This window comes from Cyprinus carpio, chromosome B8 (genome assembly GCF_018340385.1).
Source record: "Cyprinus carpio isolate SPL01 chromosome B8, ASM1834038v1, whole genome shotgun sequence".
Lineage (NCBI taxonomy): Eukaryota > Metazoa > Chordata > Actinopteri > Cypriniformes > Cyprinidae > Cyprinus > Cyprinus carpio.
The window spans coordinates 19,660,791-19,675,935 of record NC_056604.1 but is presented as its reverse complement, the minus strand read 5'-3'; the positions used below and the strand labels follow the sequence as shown (position 1 = coordinate 19,675,935).

At 35.3% G+C, this 15,145-nt stretch overlaps 2 protein-coding genes across 3 annotated transcripts; one reads left to right on the top strand and one right to left on the bottom strand.

Annotated features, from left to right (window-relative positions):
• Positions 1 to 78: 78 nt before the first annotated feature.
• LOC109094908 (putative aminopeptidase W07G4.4) lies at positions 79 to 6,910 on the bottom strand. The gene is made up of 13 exons (XM_042729101.1): positions 6,881 to 6,910; positions 6,042 to 6,083; positions 5,508 to 5,598; positions 5,272 to 5,420; positions 5,044 to 5,152; positions 4,456 to 4,488; positions 4,081 to 4,143; positions 3,926 to 4,001; positions 3,720 to 3,838; positions 2,638 to 2,721; positions 1,130 to 1,187; positions 871 to 1,052; positions 79 to 800 (listed from the first exon to the last, which is right to left on the bottom strand). Exons 1-13 carry the CDS (start codon positions 6,889 to 6,891, stop codon positions 672 to 674), a joined length of 1,146 nt encoding a protein of 381 aa, XP_042585035.1. The 5' UTR covers positions 6,892 to 6,910; the 3' UTR covers positions 79 to 671.
• A 682-nt stretch (positions 6,911 to 7,592) lies between these two features.
• LOC122138256 (fumarylacetoacetate hydrolase domain-containing protein 2-like) lies at positions 7,593 to 14,499 on the top strand. Of its 2 annotated transcripts, none has more exons than XM_042730029.1 (8): positions 7,593 to 7,796; positions 9,223 to 9,424; positions 9,611 to 9,827; positions 9,981 to 10,040; positions 11,116 to 11,278; positions 11,351 to 11,459; positions 12,265 to 12,352; positions 13,499 to 14,499. In XM_042730029.1, exons 2-8 carry the CDS (start codon positions 9,255 to 9,257, stop codon positions 13,559 to 13,561), a joined length of 870 nt encoding a protein of 289 aa, XP_042585963.1. In that variant the 5' UTR covers positions 7,593 to 7,796; positions 9,223 to 9,254; the 3' UTR covers positions 13,562 to 14,499. The 2 variants fall into 2 exon arrangements, with proteins under 2 accessions (XP_042585963.1, XP_042585962.1); XM_042730028.1 differs by having other exon boundaries at positions 9,174 to 9,424.
• Positions 14,500 to 15,145: the final 646 nt, after the last annotated feature.

The following is a 15,145-nucleotide window of genomic DNA, read 5'->3' as shown; positions in this document are numbered from 1 at the left end:
TATTCTAAGTATTCACAGAGACATTTTTTCTTATGGTCAATGATCAACTGGACTTCCAGTGATAAAGAAAGCATCATGCTCCTTTTGTTTGCCAAAATGCTTTTATTGATTTTTCATTACACTTTTCTACAAAATGGGTAGTTATACAAGATGTAATTTCCTGTAAAGGATCATTAAAGTATCAATCAATCAATCAATCAACCAATGTGCTGTATTCTCACAGTATTACCAAAGTCACAGATGCAATTCAATATCAATCACTGGCTCAACTTCCCCACCTCCTCTCCTATGTCAGATCACCTGAGAAACTGTAAGGCTACTTTGGTTTGGTTAATTAATTTCAAGCTCGTTAAATGCTTATTAGATACGGAAAACCTGTACAGTACTAAAGAAAAATTGGAATTTATGGTTTTGCTTTGTGAATAAGAGGAGCGTAGAGGTTTTTAAGGACGTGAAGAGATGCATTTATGTAAATATGGAGCAGCAACAAAAGGATAAAATGGACAGTTCATCATGGAAGGATAAAAGGAGCAAAGGTCATGATTTGCCCCAGTTTTAAATGAACACACAACGTGTCAGACGGAGCAGATATGAAAGCCATTAATAGATACATTGCACTAGACTGAAATAATTGAAATAATGAAGGATCAAAAAAATCATTGGACGTGTATTTAAAGCTCCAGGTACTTTGTCGCCATGGCAAGAATTGGGGCGCCTGTTGGGACACCAGGGAAAGGGCCGCTGGATCCAGCAATGTCAGTGTGGGAGTAAGGAAGAGGTTTGTCTGAGTCCACTCCATGCTGTGGGAAAAACATGTAGATGGTTAAAAATAAAAAAATCCTAAACTAATAATACACCCAGTTTGTCTACCTTATCCAGTCCAGAAGCCATGATGAGGAAGGCGGCGGGCGTCTGGTGTCCACGTGGTGTGGCAGATGAGGGCAGGTTATTGGCCTGCAGGATATCCTCATACTCAGACTTCCCTTTGTGGAAGTCGTAATCCTCCCGACGAATGGTGGACACCTCGAACAGATCTCCCAGCACCTCTCCCGCTGCCACACAAACCGATTTCACACAATTGAAGCTATGTTTATGGAAGCAAAAACAAACAATTCTTACCTCTTCTTACCTTTCTGCCACTGCAGAGCGTTTCCTGAGTGGTGAGCAGCACCGTTATCCATTATGATCTACAGGGACAGATAATAATTATACGTTTAATTTATATAGCACCTTTCCCAAGCTCAAGGATGCCTCACAATGAAAATAGCAAATAAACAATCATTTCGTACATAATCACTTAGGTGGACAATTGCCCAAGTCCAAGATATGTGCGATTGCAGTTGCGTATTGTAATAGTAATGGAAACAATCACATACCATAACAGTTTAATAAGAAACATTATGACCAGTAGTATTGGTTGTACAGATACTTGAGTTTAGACGTAAATTCATGCAGTGTGGTTATTGTCTTAAGAGACAGGGGCAATGAGTTCCAATGAGTTCAACATTCTCTTTATGAGCCATAACAGAGAAAGATCTGCCTCCCGAGAAATCTCGGTATACAAAGAAGTTCACCTCCAGATGATTGAAGTGGTCGAGAGGGAATGTAAGGAGAAAGTAAGTCAGAGAGATAAGTAGGAGCAAGACCATAGAACTTAAAGGTAAGCAGAAGAATTTTATAAATAATACAAGAGGACACAGCTAGCCAGTGGAGGTTAAATAGAATAGGAGTGACATGAGCAGACCGAGGCGAGATGTGATAAATGCATGTACTAATGATTCAGCATCTTTTGAGCTGACAAAGGAACGGAGTTTGGCAATACGGCAAAGTTGAAAAAAAAAAGCAGCTTAAGAGAGTTTACTAATATAAGCACCTACAGTAGGTTTAATGAAGAGTCGAGAATGATACCCAAGTTTTTGAAGGTGGCAGACAGAGTAATTGATGTAGCTTCAAAGTCAAGTCTGAGGGCATTAGTTTTTTTGTTAGAACTGGGGGACCGAGAAGTAAGATTTGAGAAACTGAGAAAATTAGAGTTTAGCCAGGTCTTTTACTCATTGATGCATGACGATAGAGATGCAGTCTGGTGAATAGAGTCAGGTCGGCAAACTGTATATATCTGAATATCGTCGGCATAGCAATTGTACTGAAAACCATGGCAGGGAATAATTTGTCTGAGGGGCATAATGTAAATAATAAATAATAATGGCCCGAGAACTGAGCCCTGTTGAACACCCTGTTTGAGTAAGACAGTGGGAGATTTATAGTTAGGCATGGTGATGTAGTATTGTCTGTCTGTCAAATAGGAGGGAAACCAGAATAACGCAGCTCCTCAGATGCAAATCTCTGAGAGGCGTATGAGTAATAACTTATTACAGACAGTATGCTGAGCTGAGATCTGAGTAATAAGAGAAAGGAAAGATTGCCCGAATCACCAGAAAGTAGGAGGCCATTAATAACTCTTACTAAAACTGTTTTAGTACTGTGATGCGAGCGAAAACATGACTGAAATAATCAAACTGATCGTTGATATGAAGATGGAGATGGTCATGATGGAAATGGTTAAAGTACCACTGAAGTGTAATAAACAGTGTCTCAGCCCTCAGAAGATATGTAGGAGTATGTTGTTGAAGTACTCACAGAGTAATGCGGTCCCATGGCTCTGACAGCATGTCCTGTCAGAGTGGCTATAGTGAAGAGATGAGGAGACACTTCCCGCAATGCCTGGAGAAACACACAAGCGCTCTAGATCACCAAGAAGGATAATGTCATATTTAAAATAACTTGTTTTTCATTCCTGTAGCAGATCTAGACAGGTGGAGCTGGGGGAGGTAGGGGTTTTAGAGGAACTCTGATAGCACGCTACAGGGCCAGCTTACAGCGAACACAGAACCAAACTATTTAAATGTTGAGCAAGCAATCTCACTAGTCTAATGTTAGCGGATTACATGTAATGGACCTAATAGCCAGCATTATCTGGAATTTCATGACTGAAATGAATAATATAATATATAAAATTAACTAAAATTTTACAATTGTTTTCATTAATTGAAACAAAGATAAAATTAAATATACATTTTTGTTAAAGCATTTAAACTTCAACACAAATTAATAACTGACAAATAACACATTAAAAAAAAAATTAATTCAAATCAAAATTCCCAATTCTCACAATTAACAAGTTGCTTATTATCGTACCTATTATTAACATATCGGCTGTTTATTAGTACTTATAATGCATTTATTCTACATGATCATATTCTACAGCCCAAATCCTACCCAATACCTAAACTTAACAACTACCTTACTTACTATTAATAAGCAAGTTAGTTGTTTGTTTTTTGAAAAGTCGTAGTTAATGGTTTGTTAATAGTGAGAATTGGACTTTAAAATAAAGTGTCACCATGTATATGAAGATGTGCTGTTAGGTCCAACATAAGCATCTATGCAAAGCCAACATTATATTTTTACTTATTCCTTAAAGTAATGAAATGTGCTGCTCAAACTCAGAAGGTCTTTTAAAATGATATGCTGAGCAGGTGCTACACACAAGCAAATTAGATTTTCCTTCATTTCAATGTTTTGGCATCTTAGTTTTTTTTTTTTTTTTTTGGTTCTGTCAGAGTATATTTGTATATAACAATTTGATTCTGATCTCATGATAGGGCCCATCTAAATCTTGAAACAGTAATGCAGGCTATTTTAGAGTGTATGTACTGTACCTGCTCCTTCATCTCACACAGCAAGTCCACCATGACCATTCTTCCTTCAGCATCAGTGTTTCCAACTCGGATTCTACGACCAGCACGAGACACTACTAACTCGTCCGCTACATAGCAATCTGCCAAAAAAATTCAAAATTAAAAAGTGACCCATATTTAGCAATAGGCACCCAAACTGGTCACCATATGCACACAAAACTGCTTACCAGATCCGACACTGTTTCGCACCATTGCCATTGCACCCACAACCTTCAGGTGTTTGGGCTTTAGTTTGGCTAAGATCTAAAAAAACAAATACACATTGATATTAGACTCTAATATTCTCATCATTAAAAAAAGCAGGTGCATACGTGACCGGTACCTGGAAGAAGCCAGCAACCGCCGCAGATCCACATTTATCTCTGTGCATTCGGTGAAAGCCGATTCAGCGATCCACAGTGCAAAGTTGATGTATTTCCTCAGCGACCAGACCCAGGCATGACGAAGCGGATATCATCCTCTTTTGGAAGGCCAAACTAACTATTGGCAGTGGCGGCAACAACAATATGACAACCAGAATAAAAGGTACGCCTTCTTCCTTTGCGTGAACATCTGGGCAGCATTATGCAAATCTTCCCACATACTGACGTAGACGTGGGGGCGTGTTAGAACGAGCCGTTTCAGTGGGGTGTGGACGAGTCTCAACTTTTATAAAGAATATCTCTTTGGATTTGAGGCTTTGGTCTTTGCAACTTCACAGATCTTCTTTATTCACCAAGAGCTTGTAACACTTCAAAGAGAAAGGAAAATTTGAAATCGCATCATATGACCCCTTTAAACGAGATATATATATATATATATATATATATATATATATATATATATATATATATATATATACATATATACATATATATTATATATATATATATACAGTATATATATATACAGTGTATATATACAAAATATATATACACAGTATATATATATATATATATATATATATATATATAAATATAAATTATCATTAACGTAAAATATATTATATATATAATAGCATAGTATATATGATATCAGCTTTATTTAATTTACAAATATTTTAATATTTTAATCATTTAAATTATGTAATGAAAAAATATAAAATATAATAAAAAAATAAGTGAAATAAAATACTTAAATGCAATTTTAATTTAATTTTAGGTAACAATAACAGCTAGAGAGAGAGAGAGAGAGATGGAATTTTTAAGGAAACTGAATTGATAATATGTAATCATTTGGATGAATGAATGAAATAAAGTGAAAATGAAAAATGTACATTACAAAAAAATTATACAAAATTTCTCACCGTGTAGAGAACATGCAGGGCTCCTAGAACAGCCACTAAGGTGCTCTTTGCATAGCTACTGTGTGGAGGACAAACCAGCAGAGGGCGCTGCATGCCAGCTTTCAGGGCCCTATAACAAAACATATATACATATTTGAATCAACATTATAAAACCTCTGCATGAGGAAAAAGTCCTCTTTAAAGAGAAGAACGTGAAGAAAAGAAAAGCACACATGTTTGCATAAGCACCTCTTAATGCCATTACCAGCAGCATCACTGAAGCGCCGGACATCATCATAGTCCCGATTCACCGGACCAGTGCAGGAAAACACCAGTCTGTTTCCAGAGAGACCAGGAACCCTGACCACCACGACCTCCTCTCCAACACAACAGTCCACCTGAATGTGAAAGAGTACAGATGTGTGCAATAAAAAGAAATCATATCAGCAGCAGGGCTGGTCAGGTGTGTGTGGTGTTGAACTCACTGCGCTGTAGTCCTGTAATGGTGCTTTCAAACACTCCAGCTCATCTGGAAGCTGCTCATAACTTTGGCATATCAAGAGTATGCCATCAAAACTGTAGAAGAGAAGATTAAACTAAATAGCAATATACACGTTTGCTCTAATATACAAGCTGCAGTAAATCCAAACAGTACTGTAATGCTTAAAAAAAAAAAAAAAATTCACATAAACCATACACATATAAATACATATAAAAATATCTTGGTGATATAAACATTCAGATGTAATTGTGTAGTTCAGTTTACACGGGGCCACGCTCGAGACAATAAACTATACTCTGACACATCAGTTACCAGAAAGCATGCTGAAGTCTAAAGTCTATGTGCTGCTGATTGTAAAGCAGACCGTTCAGGTAACAGAAGTGATCACTGATTCATTAATAGTCACAGTTCCTGTGATGGTATAACATAACGCTGCCAAGTAATCTATCATGCCCTCGAGCAGCTGTGCACAAGTGAAGCACATCAAGCTCAGAGTCTGAGACGGCCATCTACTGACTTCTGGTCCTTGCAGTCTGTGGTGCACTGGAGAGGCTGGACACTGGAATCAAGGAAAGACAGAGAAGATTAAAACCTTTACCAATCTTATCACGTGTACAGACATGAAGAGGTCTTATAAAATAAGCTGATGTTTAGCTTGCCCCATTGCAGCTGCTCTCACTATTTCTGATAATGTTTGATTAACATTTGAGTGCCATTTGGCATCTATGAGTAGTGGGGTCCAAAGGACTGAAACTGGGACAAAGAATCATGAATACGCTGCTTTTCTGCTATTTCTACTTAAATAATAATAATAATAATAATAATAATAATAATAATTCCACCACATGTTGCTGACATGGGAAACTGAAATCCTTCTCATACTTGAAAATATTTTTTTGTTGTAGTCATATTAGCAAAGAGGAACTGTTTTACTGAAACTGTTATTTTATTCTGCTTCATGAACTTAGTACTCTGGAATGGGGTAGTAATAATAATAATAATAATAATAATAATAATAATAATAATAATAATAATAATAATAATAAACCAGTTACAAATTTAACTTTAAGGTTTCATTCTGGTTTCTAAACACCGATAAGAAATCATGAGATTCATCGCATATGATTTGTTTAATCGTAGGAAGAAACAGATTTAAAAAAAACAAATTTCCACAGAACAGCATTTTAATGATCTATTTTAACAGTGACCCTATTGGTCAGTACCTGTTTTTATACAGTTACTGCAGTCGCACACAGACTTAATGCAGCGAGCGCAGACAACTCAATATAACCACATAAAAATAGCACTAATAATAAACATATTTGAAACTTCGCAAATTCTAAATAATCCTCCAACCTTACAGACATCCTCACGGTTTCTTCTGCCGTCTTGTAGCAGATTTCAAAGACACGTCACATGACCACTGGAGTCACGTGATTAATGAAACTTTATTTTTTTTTCCGAACTCTGTAATGAAATAAAATGCACAGAAATTGTGGAACTGATACATTGTTCTATTTCAAATGTGCAATTTTTAAAACGTATTTCAATATTTTAACTCACGCGTGTATTTCCTTAAATTATGTCTTTGTCAACAAACATCCCTTTAAACTACAAAATAAAACCGGAAGTCACAGAGATGAAAAGTCCGACTCATTTCTGCGAATCGGTTCTTTTGAACAGTTCATTATGAACCGACTCAAAAAACAATTTTGTCGTCCCACTAGACACTTGTATCACACACGGCTGTTTATTACGTTTATATTAGGTTTAAAAACAAACGAAGAGTGTTTATTATATCTCCATGTGTCCCAGTTCCTTTTGTCGCAGCTATTAAGTCTTAGTAGATAATAAAATTAATTTACATCACCCAGCTTTAAAGCTATGTATTATAACTAAATTTGTTTTGTATGCCATTTGATGAATGGTTGTAAATGACACATTTTTAAATTGTTTTCATTAAACAATATTTCTGAACACTTCATCACAAATCATCACAGTTAAATCCTCATGAATCCGTGAACAGGTTCAACTGCAATGAAAAGATCCGACTCAAAAGAACAAATCCGGTCGTCGAGTCACATGACAGCGACGACAGAGAGTGCGAAGTGTCTCGTATCAAAGTACAAAGATTGTGTCAATTTACTCGGATAACAGTGAGATGTTGCCTCGTGTGACACGTTAAACCTCAGACAGATCATTTTTGTAATCTTTGTTTGATTTTTTTTGTACTGTGCATGATCAAACCTGCTGTTCTTTGCATCAAGATCAGGTAGGACTGTCACAGCACTGCAAGAAACTGAACGCAGGGGAAGTAACCTCTTATCTGCACTGCCTTGCTTGATATCTTATTTCTAGCGATAAACATGTGGTCTTAAGCAATCAGTAATTAGATTTTTGCTGAAGTTCTGTTACATAAAAAAAACCCTTCTGAAGCTGTTGTTGGGCTGCTTTGATGCCTTTATCTGAAATAATGCTGCTGCCTTCAGGTGCAATCATGTCAGAAACACACGGAAGGAGCCCAATTATATAAAAAAAAATAATAATAATAAAATCAAGAAAATTATTAATATCTATCACATGGTTTGTGTTAAAAAAAATAAAAATTATATCCAGTGATTAACAAGTGTTTTATTTTTTTAATGCAAAACAAAGGTTGAGATTTGAGTACAAATATTTTAATTATAGGTAATTATAGGTATGTCTTATTACACAATGCAGATTTGTTAAAGTTGCTTCATGTTTTGAGGCTTTTAAAGGTGTTTTAAGTTAAACTTAAAAAGTTTGTCAAATTTAATTAGCTTTTACATAATTCAGCATTTATTATTTTATTAATGATTCGTTTTTATTTCAATATTTATTTATTTATTTTTTTTGCTTAGATTTATTGTGTTTAACAATGATAATGCCTGTGTGTTATTTAAAGAGGTTTAATAAAGGTTAAAAACAATGGAGGACCAAACCTGCAGAAATTAATAAAATAAATAAATAAAAGCAATAATAGGAAAATAATTAAAGGAATAAATGACTCGATAAATCAAATCTAGTTTATTGGTAATAAAATTGCATCCTGAATTTATTCATTACCTTTTTTTAATTTATTATTTTCTATTACTTTCAAGTTTTTATTTTTAAAAAGATTTTAATTTTTTTTTTTTAATTACTTATTCAATCTTTATATATATCCAAAAAAAAAAAAAAAAAAAAAACATCTTACGCTGTATTGTACATCACCACTTTCAAAAATACAGTATGCAACTTAAATACAGCTAAATGAAAATAACTTTCACAAACATTCGTTATAATTCACTACAGACTTGCTCATTTCTATACAGAGATTATTGATGTATTATATTATCCATATTATAGATTAGTGCTTTCGCAATGTTTTAGATCAACGCACCCCTTCCAGTGTCACGATTCAGCAACTCATGTATCATCTCTCCGATTTCCTGTCTTTTAACTATGACTTTGCTTGGTCATTAATGTGCTTGGAATTTGCAAATATTATATTTCTGACTCCACTTGAAGGGCATGTTATTTCTTCTGTCGTCTTGCACCTATTGGTCTGTTTGTCCATTTCTCTCTTTCACTGCTGCATGTCTTTTCATCTGTCTGTCTGTCTCTCTTTTCCTCTGCTTTCTAATAGATGAGATTTCAGCTCAGTTTGAGGAGACTCAATGCCGTATTCTCTGCAGGCACCGTCAGAGGCACCGCAAGCTCAGCCGCTATGAGACTCGTCCAGTTCTGCCACAGAGGCGGCGAGGGGGGCGTCAGAGTCGGGGTGGAGCAGGCAGAAGGTCAGGGGGTCATTGATCTGAAAGCCTTCGACCCCTCCATGCCTTCCACTATGAGACAGTTCCTAGAAATGGGGCAAGAGGGAATGGACTGTGCTAAGAGGTGTTAAGAGTGCACACTGTAACACAAACTCATCACAGAGAGCACACTGGCATTATGAAGATTCAAGGCCTACATACATATACATGTTATTAGTTAATTATTTAGACTTTCAAGAGTTGATATCAAAGATACATTATGGGTAGAACGTGTTATGTTATACAAAACAGTATTTATTCATCTTCTCAGGGCTTTGTCCAGTGGTCAGCATATGGTAGCGTGGTCAGATATCAGACTGCTGTCTCCAGTGACCGGCCCAGAGAAGGTGGTGTGTGTTGGTATGAATTATAAAGACCACTGCCTAGAGCAAAATGCCCCCATTCCTGAAGAGCCCATCATATTCAGCAAGTTCCCCTCCAGCATCACTGGCCCTTCTGATGATATCCTTCTGCCAGAGGAGAGTCAGGTGAGTTACAAACTGACAGCTGGTCATCCAACAATGACTCTCCATACTACAGAAGAACTACTCTGTGAGACTGACTCTCGTAGTGCCTGCTGGAATATTGAAAATGGAACAAATGTAATCCATATGTTCACATTGTTTGGGCTCAATTTACAGGAAGTGGATTGGGAGGTGGAACTTGCCTTTGTGATTGGACGGAAAGGGAAGCACATTAAGGTAGTAAAAGAGTCATTTATATCTCCATCTGTTGACATGTATATTAAAATCAAAATGTTCTGTTAACTGATTGATAAGATTTACCGGATTAAACATTACGTGTGTAATTTCAGCAGCAATAGCAGGACAATCATATTTAAGCATGTGAATGAGATTAGATTCTATGGCTTTTTTGACAAATGGGAGCAGTCAAAATATGCAACACATTTAACCCTATAACGCCTACTCTACAATGCATACACACATTTCTAAGGCCTCTAAATTATCAACATGATCAAAACTTTAAAAATCTGTTGTACACAATCTGCTACATGCCTTTTTTCATATGATTGACAGTTTTATATATATATATATATATATATATATATATATATATATATATATATATATATATATATATATTTTATTTTTTCAGCAAACAAATGGCTTTTTAGTACAAATGAAAAAAAAAAAATCCACTTTCAGGTTGTGCTTCGTGTCTTTTAGCAGTGAAATATTTACTGATTTTTAAAAGGTAAACTTAAGAATAACTTTTATATTGGAAGTCATATTTCAAGGTTACCATTTAATGAACCGAAGCAATTTTATTTGGTGATCCATACACCATTTGTTGCAAAAATCATGTTAAAATGTATCAAATGATACATCAATGTTTGTGTGTGTACATCTCTGTCATTATTGCAATGCATGATATGTTTTACCCCCCACAAGAAAACTACAAAGTCTTGATTATAAACTAAGCATTTAAATATAATCTTACCTAGACATATTATTGGACGATATAGAGTGACAACTGATATTTATATGCATTTATGAAATCTCTGCTATAATGTTATAAAAATCTAACTTTTGTTACAAGCTATCAAAATTTCTGCAATATAAATATAAGCATCTGCAGAGCTCCATATTCTCCTATATCATATTATATGAGCCATAAAGTCCTCAAAATAAAAAAAATGACAGTCAGTAAAGACTTGCGTATAATTCAGCATCCTATTAGTAAAACATACCTTATGCCATTCCCACAAAAGCCCAAACCTAATTTATGTCAAATACATTTGTTTATTTGTCTTAGGAAGACGAGGCTCTTTCCTATGTTGCAGGTTTCACTGTAGCGAATGACGTGAGTGCTCGGGATTGGCAGATGAAGCGCAATGGAAAGCAGTGGTTGCTGGGAAAAACATTTGACACGTTTTGTCCACTCGGGCCAGCACTGGTTAGCACTGCAGCACTCAAAGGTAAAGTGGAAAATACAAAAAGTTGAAAAAGTAAGACAGATGTTGTATTTGATAATTAATATTTCTGCTCAGATGTTCATAACCTGGGTATCCGCTGTCTGGTGAATGGGGCCACAGTTCAGGACAGTAACACCAATCAGATGATCTTTAGAACCGAGAAGCTGATCGCCTGGGTTTCACAGTAAGCAAACTCACTCTGGGTTTATTTAGAAAATCATTATGCTCTTCAAGGCCGCATTAATTTGATCAAAAATACAGTAAAAATATTGTGAAATATTATTAGAATTTAAAATGACCATTTCTATTTTATTGTATTGTAAAAATGTATTTTATTCATGTGGTGCAAAGCTGAATTTTCAGCATCATCACTCCAGTCTTCAGTGTCACATGATTCTTCAGAAATCATTCTAATATGCTGATTTGCTGCTAAAAAAGGTTATTATTGTTAAAAACAGCTGAGTAGATTTTTTTTTTGTTGAATTGAAAGTTCAGTGGGTTTTTTTGTAACATTATAAATGTCTTTATCATCACTTTTGATCCATTTAAAGCATCCTTGCTAAATGAAAGTATTAATTTCTAGAATTCTTTCTATTCATCAAAGAATCCTAAAAAAATTACTCAACTGTTTTAAATATTTATAATAATAATAAAATGTTTCTTGAGCAGCAAATCAGAATGATTTCTGAAGGATCACATGACACTGAAGACTGGATTAATGATGCTGAAAATTCAGCTGTGAAATCATAGGAATAAATTACATTTTAAAATATATTAAAACAGAAAGCAGGTATTTTAAATAGTAAAACTTTTCACAATATTACTGCTTTTGCTGTATTTTGGATCCAATAAATGCAGGCTTGGTGAGCAGAAGAGACTTCTTTAAAAAAACATTACAAATCTAACTGTTCAAAAACATTTGACTGGTAGTGTATGTAACATGCATTAAATTTGATACATTTTCTTCTCAAATTGGTGTTTTTGTGCAGGTTTGTGACTCTTTGTCCTGGTGATGTGTTTTTGACTGGAACGCCTCCAGGTGTGGGGGTGTTCAGAAATCCACCTGTGTATTTAAAGGTGAGCTCTTCTATAGGAAATCAATGTAGATTTCAACATGGCTGGGTTAGCGTCACAACCCACAATCACTGCACCTGGCCCGCTGTTAACACCCGCTTAAAGTCTTTCCTCAAACCTGTGTTTTGATCAGCAGACAAAGTCTGGCTGTTTCCCTTCTGTTCAAACAGTCAGAACAGTGTCACTGACACAGACACAACGAGAACAGCTGAAACGCAGAACAACACAAGACCAGCTGGAATGGTCTTATTGACGCCTTGAAATTCTTCCTAATAGCTCTAAAATATAAATAAAAAACAAAAACCTTCATTCAGTGTGCAGCGGCCACGCCACGTCATTTACACCAAATATAAGCTTGTCAGAAAATAACTGACATTAATCCTGGGTGATTATAAATGCAATTTACACAACAGAAAAGTGTTAGTTCCTTGCATTTGGCTCTTATGAGTGGCTAAAAATATGTACTATCACATTTAAATTGATCTAGTCCGCTGAGATTTACAAGAAAATATGCCCTACTAGGTATATATAAGCATGTCTTTAAAATGTTTGAGGATCCGTTAAAGGGATACTCCACCCCAAAATGAAAATTTTGTTATTAATCACTTACCCCCATGTCGTTCCAAACCCGTAAAAGCTTTGTTTGTCTTCGGAACATAATTTAAGATATTTTTGATGAAAACCGGGAGGCCTGTGACTGTCCCATAGACTGCCAAGTAAATAGCAGTGTCAAGGTCCAGGAAAGTATGAAAAGCATCGTCAGAATACTCCATCTGCCATCAGACGTGCAATCTGGGTTATATGAAGTGAAGGGAACACTTTTTGTAAGCAAAGAAAACAAAAATAATGACTTTATTCAACAATTCCTTTGTCTCCTCTGTGTCTCTCCATATCACCGTATGCTCTTCTGTATCATCCGCACCACAAAGACATGCTATTTTCTTTCAAATCAAAGCTAAATACACGTAGAAACAGTAGTAATTTTTGTTTAAAAAAAGCAGCCTATTTCCTATTAAATAGTTCTCAAGAGTATAGTAGTAAAATGTTTTATCCTTTTCATAATGCAGCACATATTATTTTAACATTTTGTATTTCCACTATAATCCATTATATAACTGAAGGTCAGTATATTGTTTTAATGTGTTTCAGAGGGGAGATGTTGTGGAGTGTCAGATTGATGAGATCGGGTCGATACGGAACACAGTCATGTAACACGAAGAGCCTACATTGATTGAAGTGCCACTACTGCATTTATAATTATTTCATATCGACATCATAAAACATGGATTATTTTTTAACTGAAGAAAATAAAAGAAACATTATGCTCTGGGCCAATTAAAAAAAAAAAAAAAAAAAAAAAAAAAAAATGCAGCCTTTTATTCTCATTATCACTGTGTTTTTCACCATTTAGTTTCAAACTGGGGTTTTCATGCCCAGGGTTCCAGTAGAGGGCATTACTGACCTGTGTATGTTAGCTTTCATTATTTCTTGTCCATTTTATCTATTCTCAGCTTCAGATAAATAGGTATGGTTCCCAGAAACAAATGTATTTTTTTGCTAAATTACACTGTCCTTCAAAATAAGGTGACTATTCAATAAGCAGGATTCGGATTCTTATATTTGGAAAAATCATTCAAATGAATAAAAATCATAAAAAAAGTCTTAAAGTTGGTCAAAAGGTATGAGTTTAATACTAAACTTAATACAATAAAAGCAGGAACTGTAGCCTTTTTTCAAAGTATCTTAAAGTTGTGATAAACAACTAGCGACAGATGTTTTCTATCATACTGTGACATACATAAATATGTAACAGATCCATTGGAAGATCCATAAAAGTCGGATCCATTGGTCATTGATTGGATCAGTGAGCACCATTTAAAAACTAATGTAAGGTAAGCTTTCAGTCAAATGCAAGAAAAGGGCAGGAAGTAAGCAGACTAAATGATTGGAGATGTCTGGCGTATATCACCAGAGAGAAGTCTGGAGGATCGAGTGAAATGAAGATAAAAAAACATGGATGAATCAGTCACAAGATCTATAAGATGTGTTCACAAAATAGATATGGCGAATTTCCATTTCATGCCAACTTTAAAACAAAGTGATTTTTAAAGCAAAGTGTTAATCAATAAATCCCTGAGTTCAGCAGCCAACTGTTATTTCTCAGCCCATCTTGTTTCTTGTTAATTACCCTATTCTTTTCCCATCTCCAGCTTTCACGCTCATCTAGCGGTGTGTGTGTGTGTGTGTGTGTGTGGCGAGACTGTGGGTCGATTGTCTGGGTGGCTCTAGAGAGCTTATTCAGCACTTTTGCGCTACAAGCTTTGTGTTTCAGACGAACACGCAAGGCCACTCACTCAAGAATAATGGTTGTGTGTAAATGCACATTTACTCAGGAACTGTTCTCATGTTTCATGGATGGGTGTTTATATATATATATATATATATATAAATATAAATGGGACTGTCAAGAGATGGGTATATATAGAGCTAAAGTCATTTCTAGGGAGTGATAGTGCAGTGCTTGTCTCTGTAGCATCCGTCATGATTATTACCCATCAATACTCCATTTAGAGCAAACCTCCTGAAACTCAGCTGGACCACTGGAATCACTGATTATTGAGACAGAGGAACTGTTTTGGATTGAGGTGATCATTTACATTTACTTTTATTTTCCTGGATATTTTACAAATTAAATGTCAACATATCAAAAGTATTGTATACTCTAATGTATATCTATAATATAACATTGTTATGAACAAGGTTGGTTTTATGATTTTTAAATGGCATTTCTGTAGT

Coding starts and splice junctions, on each gene's coding strand:
- LOC122138256 (XM_042730028.1), top strand. CDS start 9,174: ATGAGATTTCAGCTCAGTTTGAGGAGACTCAATGCCGTATTCTCTGCA. Junction 9,828..9,980: donor TTCTGCCAGAGGAGAGTCAG/GTGAGTTACAAA, acceptor CTCAATTTACAG/GAAGTGGATTGGGAGGTGGA. Junction 10,041..11,115: donor GGAAAGGGAAGCACATTAAG/GTAGTAAAAGAG, acceptor TATTTGTCTTAG/GAAGACGAGGCTCTTTCCTA.
- LOC109094908 (XM_042729101.1), bottom strand. Junction 5,421..5,507: donor CATTACAGGACTACAGCGCA/GTGAGTTCAACA, acceptor TTTCACATTCAG/GTGGACTGTTGTGTTGGAGA. Junction 801..870: donor TGGCTTCTGGACTGGATAAG/GTAGACAAACTG, acceptor TTTTTCCCACAG/CATGGAGTGGACTCAGACAA.